The sequence below is a fragment of the Babylonia areolata genome, chromosome 2, assembly GCF_041734735.1.
Source record: "Babylonia areolata isolate BAREFJ2019XMU chromosome 2, ASM4173473v1, whole genome shotgun sequence".
Classification (NCBI taxonomy): Eukaryota; Metazoa; Mollusca; class Gastropoda; order Neogastropoda; family Buccinidae; genus Babylonia; species Babylonia areolata.
Window position 1 is genome coordinate 26,527,119 of NC_134877.1, and position 8,114 is coordinate 26,535,232.

Genomic DNA, 8,114 nt, shown 5'->3' on the forward strand with positions numbered 1-8,114 from the left:
ATTTACTCAACACATTCAAAGAACTGGTCATAAAACAACGTAAAGGAAATATGTGACTGAGAAGATCAAGTAAGAATGCAATAACACTACTACTCGAACCTGTTCGGGGGAACGAACACGAATCGTACAAATGTAACGGGAGTCATGGCAGCAATGCATGTTCCATCACCTAGTAGAGTCAACCAAAAACCAATTCAAGTCTCAGTTTTAACATAATGGCATAACTACTGTCGTCAAGAATCAGTTCATGACTTGCCAGTGGGTTTATTACGGCAGGGTTGTGAACTGAAACATAGTACCTTCAGTGTATTGTGCTGTCTGTCTGTCTGTCTCTTCCTGTCATCTTCAGCAACGTTCACCTTGCTCACCTGGGGAAGCCAACTGTTCGTGTAGTCGCACGGGTAAGTACAGGCAACGGGTGATTTCGAATAAAGAAGGATATCCGGAGTTTGAAACTTCTTCTTCTGCGTTCGTGGGCTGCAACTCTCACGTTCACTCGTATGTACACGAGCGGGCTTTTACGTGCATGGCCGTTTTTACCCCGCCTTGTTGGCAGCCATACTCCGCTTTCGGGGGATGAGTTTGAAACAACAAATCTTGCAGAAATGAGAGCGCATAGCACCAGCAAACGGACGGGCAGCGAGGCAAAGAACGCACACCAAAGAAAAGTTCCCCGCCATGTGACGCCGGCAGAAAAGAAGCACACTCCATCCACGTGACCAACAACAACATGCAGGCTGAGCAACACTCAGGCCTTCACAGCGAATGACCTTTGATCGGATATGGGGATGTGTTTCTTGACTGGAATGTTTTCAGAAGGAGAAGAAAATAAAGAGATGCTAATAAATTTCACACACACACACACACACACACACACATTTTCGCTTTCTCGGTGATGATAATACTTTATTGTATTGGAAAGAAACACATTTTCAATGCATTTTCAAAATATGTTTCTATATTATGGCATACTATTACTGCAAACCTGTACATTGGGCATTTATGAATGAGTTAGTCTTGCACTGCAAAAACCATACGTCTATTTGTCGAACCATTCCTTATTAATATAATATTTCTACTGAAGTCAGTTCGTATTTCCCAAGGTACGTGTCTGTGAAAATATATAAGCAGCATCAAATCGTATTCATGTATGTTCTCATCGTCAGTCTGAACTGTGAAATGCCCCTGTCTATTTTGTCACAGTGTGGTTTTATTGTAATCATATATACATGTTTTCCTTTTAAAAAAAAAAGAAGTTCTTTCACATTTATGTTTTTCTGTGTCTGTTGAACTGCCTCATTTGTTGTCGTTCCCCCCCCCCCCCCAACCCCCCCTGATTACCATAGCTTAGTAATATGACAAGTTTAACAGCCATTCGAAGTACATTCCAAATTCCATAAGTGAAAGCCATTAGACGTACATTCCAAATTCCATCAGTGAAAGCTTCGAATCCGCAGAAATAGCCAGCGTGGGCATGACGTCAGTATGTCAACGGGCGTCCTTCAAACGGCTGCAGTGGTTTCTTGCTCAGAGCTTTGTCCTTTCCCTTCGTCAGCACAGTCTTTGGCCGGCCCCTTTTCTTTCTCTGTCTTGCCGTTTCTGTGAAAATCAAAGCATTGACAGAAAGCTTAAGGCCTGTTAAGTCATTTGTGTACAACAAAGCCTTTGTTTCCGATCTGCTTCCCAGAGTTGAGTGTGCTGTGGGCTCCCATGGGAAGACTGGTACATGGCTGTGGAGTTTATAGATGAAGCAGAACAACCGATGACATGATTCGTTATAATGTTCCCAAAACTGTATGACTGCAAATAAGAGATGAAATTCTGTTCACCATTTTCTTTTCTTTTCAAAAGAAAACTTAAGTAAGCGTTTAAAGTCTTCTTGCACAATGCAGAAATAAATGATAATGTTTCTATGAAACAACAAGAAGTAAGTGTCATCCTTCACTGCATGGATAGACACACATTTCTGATCTGACATGTTTGTATTATGATTTACAAAGCATGGATAGACACACATTTCTGATCTGACATGTTTGTATTATGATTTACAAAGCAGTACACCCATCGCGCATACACACATTTGTGATGTGTTGTTGTCCAGTTCATTTATCATATGCATGTTACTTCTATTTTCTGTTCGTTTATACTGAAATCTAAACCATGAAAAAGAACAAAAATCAACAAAAGCCTTACTTCATGAAGTTGACGGCATCTTCCAGTGTGTCTGGCAGCGTACGGTTCAAGGTTTCCGGCAAGTAAAGTGCCGACAGTCCAGCCAGAAGAGCAAGTCCCCCAAAGATAACCAGCGGCACAGCACGGCCAAACCGTCCTCCGACATACAGGGCCTGGGAAAGCAAGACGGAAATAGTTCAGGTGGGGAAATCAGATCAGGAGCGATACATGGATGCCTCTGTGTAGCTTATATTAAACTAGGATGTTGCGCAGTACTTGTATCTTGGCACAGGATCAGATTGCCTATGGCATACTAGAAATATGAAAATGAACGCAACAGTTCAGCATTCATAGCAGTTTCAGTTACAGTTCAATGTATCAAAGCGTGTTGACTGATCCATAGACTGCATGATGCTGCTTAAAGAATTAAAACAGAAATCCATTTTGTTTTAAATAAATATATGCCTGACCTTTACATAAATTCAACCTGCTGATAAAAAAACAACAACAGCAGATGCCCAGTCTTCGCGTAAATTCAACACGCTGGTCAAGCCTTTAGTAAACTATAGTGGAATATAACCTCTGTCAGGTTCGCAGTGATTGAACTGTGACATTGTATTGATTTTGTGCTGGGCACGATGAGATTCACAGCATTGTGCAAAAGCATGTACCAGAGTTTTGTTTCTTCATGAAGACATCGAAGGTCGTTACTGAACTTTCACGCTTGGTGGACGGTGGACGGACAATTAACCAGCTGGAAAAAGCACCCGCAAGAGAAGTAATAAGTCCTAGGTTCGATTACAGAAGGACCTTAATTCCCATCCATTTGAACCTGACTGGTGGCCAAGATACTAGACTTCTAGATGAGGTAATAAACCGAGGTGTTGTGAGCAGCATGCGCAGAAAGGAACCCCCAGCGGCAGTCATTCGCCTTCTGCTTATGTTTCATTGTATTCTAACGTATATGCTAATTTGTCTATTCTGATTAACCCTTTCATTCCTGAAAAAAGTATTATACAAACCTAAAGTGGGCTGTTGAAGCAAGACCAGTGGACTGTGTTTTTGCATAAATCAGACATATACTCCTCTTTTTTTTGTTAGTGTTAAAAGCAGAAGCGGGGTAGCGCGCGTATATGAATCAGTCCGCACACCTTGACACCCCCTTGAAACAGACACTGAAGGCGTACCATGTCAGTGATGTAGGGGGACGTGAGACTGCCGACTCTTCCCCACGCCGAACTGCAGGCCAGGCCTAAGTTACGGATGACTGTGGGGAAGATCTCCGCAGAGATGAGATACAGGGCCGTGTAGGATGCCGATATTCCCAGCTTTCCCAGCATGGCCAGCGCTGTGGTCAGCCAGTCTATTTCTGCGTGGACAAACAACGGGGACTATTAATGCTGGTCAACGTGCGTACGCGCGCGCGCACACACACACACACACACACACACACACACAAAGTCAGGAAATATTTTCTCCTGCACCAGTTTGCTTCCTATCCAAAAAACAAAAGGTTTTGATACGATTATTATACCATTAGTTGTCGAATTATCCTCGGGTGTTATACAAACACATTAATCGTACATAATTTATTTCAGTCTATCTAAACACTCATACATACACACACACACGTCTACCTGTCTATTGATCTATATGGGTCCCTCAAATCACACATACACACACACGCACACTCACATACACGCACACATACACGCGTACACATATGTACGTATACACACACGTCCATCTATCTGTCTGTATATCTTGATACAGACATATATACCTCATCTTTTTTGCCTCCTGAAGCATTTTCTCACCATAGGACACAGTCAGTATGGTAGCCAGACAGGCCAGACCAGCTGTCAGCATGAAACAGCAGTGAGAGCGCTTCCTTCCCAGCCGATCCAGCAACACCCAGCCCAGCACGTAACCTATCAGCTCCACCGTGGAGGACACAAAGAAGTTGATGCGCAGACTTCCACCAAGGTTGCCGACGTTCAGAGAGAGTCCATAGTACGTCGTCGAGACAACAGCCCTGACGATGAAAAGGAAATATTATGTATTTAGAATTGTGTGCAACAAGCTAGAAACGAGAGAACAGCGATGTTCAATGTATTTTTGACGTCTTGCATATACGTAATTGTCTTTAGAAACTTTTCAGCTACAAATGCTCCATGATTTAGATGGCATGCCAGCAAACACTTCGTTCTGTATGGATCTGCAGTTATGGTATTTATATATTTTAAATATTATTATCATTAGTAGTAGTATTTTTATGTATTTATCTTTTTAATTTATTTTATTTTATTATTATTATTATTTTTTTTTAATATTATTTTTTTACTTTATTTGTTTTATTTAATTTTATCTTTATTATTTTTATCTATTTTTATTTATTAACTCACTTGTGCGTACACATATTTATACATATTCAAAGCGCGTGTTCATATTCTTCGCGAACGCGAACAACGCCATTTTGTTTCAAGTTGTTGACCTGCCCGTTCAATCCTATATTCAATGGACAATACACGATAACATGTGATGGAAAGTCGGAGAAGGAGACCGTTAAATATTTATTCAGAGAAAGATTTGTGAACGCCTCATCAGTTACTGGATTACGCCCCAAATTGCCATAAAGATAACCATAGAATCAGTCGTAAATCAGTAACCAACAACCTGTCACCCAACGTAGTAAGTGAACTCATCAACACATGACGTGACAGCTCCCCCTTCACCTCCTCACCCCCACTATTCCTCATCCTTCTCCCCCCCCACACCCCTCCACACACACATACACCCCAAGGCAAAACTCACGTAACAAACCCTACCAACCAACATGGACATAGGGGACCGGTAGGGAGGGAGGGAGGGAGAGAGATGGAGGTAAAGCAAGTGAGGGGGGGAGGGGAAGAGGAAGGGAGGGGTTAAAAATAATAAACCATGAGAATTAATACCCTTGAATTGATGAAACGCAAAAATTTCCAGTCTTGACTTTTCTCAAAATGAAGTCCTTTTCACTTCATATAACGTTTAGAAGTACTTGTACTTGGCTCTACATGTTATTAGTTTAACAAAATACTCAATTTTCATATCAACTTAAAACTATAAAATTCTACAGAACGAACATAGAGAAATTGAATCGACCGTGTCAACCGGGTGTAACTAAACTTGTACATCTATCTAGATCCAAAGAAAAGGCTAAATGTTGCAGTGTGATTGCGGCGATAGCCACGTCTCCTTTACCGCGGACTTAAAAAAGAATTTTTAATTGTCCTTAAAGATTTTTTGAATGCCCAAGATACACCAGAATAATATGATTTGAACAGCGTTCTCACTACGAATACCGCAATCGATTTATCGCCCTTAAAAAAAAAAGCATGTTTAACTATTATATTTTTGAACGCCAGTTAAGGAGCCACGATAGTGTAAATGGATAAGACAGTTTCTTCTCATCCGAACACGGGGGGTTCGAATCTGCCGTTAGGACTTTTTTTTTCTTTTTTCTTTTTCTTTTAACCCAAAGCTTTATAATAACAAATACAGAACACATTTTAACGATTATATTTTTTTAAAAGTGTATCACAAGTGAGTTTTGAAGGCCTTGCCTCTCTTTTGAAAGTTATAGACGATTGATATCCATGGTTCGAATCTGAAGTCTTTTTTCAAACGCGAAGCTGCCCAGTGTATATAATTATGATAACGAATAGAGAACACATTAACCCCCCCCCCCCCTTTTTTTTTTTTTTATAAGAAATTACCAATATTATTATTATTATCATTATTATTATTTCTTTAAGTGTGTATCACAAGTGAGTCTTGAAGGCCTTGCCTTTCTTGTTATATTTTATTTATTTATTTATCTATTAAATCTATTTATTCTCATGGCCTGGCTAAGCGCGTTGGGTTACGCTGCTTGGCAGATGTGGTGTAGCGTATATGGATTTGACAGAACGCAGTGACTCCTCCTTGAGCTACTGATACTGATACTGATACTGATAATGATCAGTCGTTTGCTGTGCCCCATCTTCTGGGCAATACTGCTTCCCCATCCCTCTCCACCCCCTTTCCTCTCAGGATACTACACAACTTCTGCCTTCCACCATCCACAGCTGACAACAGTAATTGTGTTGACACATTTTTACATCACTTCTCGTTTTCCGTCTTTGAATAGTGGGTGGAAAGAACCACGACTCTACTTAGTTACCGAGCAAAGAGCACGTAATAGTCGTTCCCGCTGTCATGATATTACAGTCCATGATGAAGAGGATGACATATATGAATACAAACATTAATGATTGATTACGTCTGGGGACCAATAAAGATGACCACGTCAGAGAGATAACTGTGACATGTCACCGATTGAAAAGAAAATTTCCGATAAGTACTCAGCTTCAAAGTAACCTACTTCCACCCCTTCCCCTTTTTAAACTCATACCCCTACACCCCCACCCATTAAAACATACATAAAAACACCTGGCGAGAAATATAATCTGTTCACGCTAATGCCTGTGTAGCCGATCAGTTTGAAGTGGCCGAGAACTGAAACAGTTTTTTTGTATTTGAATTTTTTTTTTATCACAACAGATTACTCTGTGTGAAATTCGGGCTGCTCTCCCCAGGGAGAGCGCGTCGCTACACTACAGCGCCACCCATTTTTTTGTATTTTTTCCTGCGTGAAGTTTTATTTGTTTTTCCTATCGAAGTGGATTTTTCTACAGAATTTTGCCAGGAACAACCCTTTATTGCCGTGGGTTCTTTTACGTGCGCTAAGTGCATGATGCACACGGGACCTCGATTTATCGTCTCATCCGAATGACTAGCGTCCAGACCACCACTCAAGGTCTAGTGGAGGGGGAGAAAATATCGGCGGCTGAGCCGTGATTCGAACCAGCGCGCTCAGATTATCTCGCTTCCTATGCGGACGCGTTACCTCCAGGCCATCACTCAACCTACATTCGTCTGGTCTTGATCCACAGAGTTACTGGTGGTAAATATGTTGAATGCAAACGAAAGTAAAGTAGATTTCAGTCAGCAGTGGATGGCTTACCAGTTGAACGAGATGATCACAGTGACGGCCACCATTCTGGGGTACCTGCACAGCTGCTTAATGTTGTCTGTCATCGTGCTCCCTTTCCCTTTTGCTTCCAGGTCTTGTTCAAGTTTGACAATGGTCTCCATGGAAGGTGACTGTGATGTTTTGTTGACACGTGCCACCTTCTGCATCACCGTCAGTGCTGCTTTCGTCTTCTTCTTCATCAGAAGCCATCGGGGAGACTCTGGCAACAGCCTGCACAGTTTAGAAAAAACACAAAACAGATGAGTTTATCCCCCACCCCCTTCAATATACGCTTCTTGCGCACAGGGCATTCACAGATATAGGGGAGTGTACCTAAATCTAAACTCATCCCCTTCAACAACACTTGTATGGGGAGTAAATTGGACCGCATGATTATTCAAAGTTAGGCCCTCTTCATACTACGCGATTTGTTAAAAACAACAAAAAAACACTCATGTTGGACACCCTCAAAAATGGGAGTTGTATACATTGGTGATTTTATATATACATAAATCACGCAGTAAATAGAGGGGGGTGAGCTTGAACCGGCTTTTTGCCTTTCTCTTGGGGTAGGAGGGAGTGAACGGGCATAATGCCAGAATTACTCCTTTCTGTGACGTGATTATTGTTCCTCAAACGGGACCAAAACTCGCATCAACCGAGTGACATGAGCTGTGATGTAAGCGACCGACGCCTAGACGAGTTAGACACGAACTGATGCCCAGAAAGCTAGCACACACACTCAAACCGTGATTCTGAGGTGGCAGCTTCTCATGGGGTAGAACTATTTGTTGGGCGGTTTTCTGCCATACACTCACTTCTGACACTCAGCTGACAAAGAAATAAGAACATAGAACTCACCACCAGTGACCCAAGCAGAGGACTA

At 41.7% G+C, this 8,114-nt stretch overlaps 1 protein-coding gene across 1 annotated transcript in view; it reads right to left on the reverse strand.

Moving 5' to 3' along the window:
- Nucleotides 1–1,393: 1,393 nt before the first annotated feature.
- The window catches only part of LOC143277144 (organic cation transporter protein-like), a 14,607-nt gene continuing 7,886 nt past the window's right edge, over nt 1,394–8,114 (reverse strand). Inside the window, exons 8-13 of the mRNA XM_076581892.1 lie at nt 8,090–8,114; nt 7,220–7,459; nt 3,990–4,207; nt 3,360–3,541; nt 2,194–2,345; nt 1,394–1,599 (exon numbers count right to left, since the gene is read on the reverse strand). The exon at nt 8,090–8,114 is cut by the window's right edge and continues 144 nt beyond it. Of these exons, the coding sequence (XP_076438007.1) occupies nt 1,503–1,599; nt 2,194–2,345; nt 3,360–3,541; nt 3,990–4,207; nt 7,220–7,459; nt 8,090–8,114 (914 nt within the window). The 3' untranslated portion in view covers nt 1,394–1,502. The remainder of the gene's footprint in view (nt 1,600–2,193; nt 2,346–3,359; nt 3,542–3,989; nt 4,208–7,219; nt 7,460–8,089) is intronic.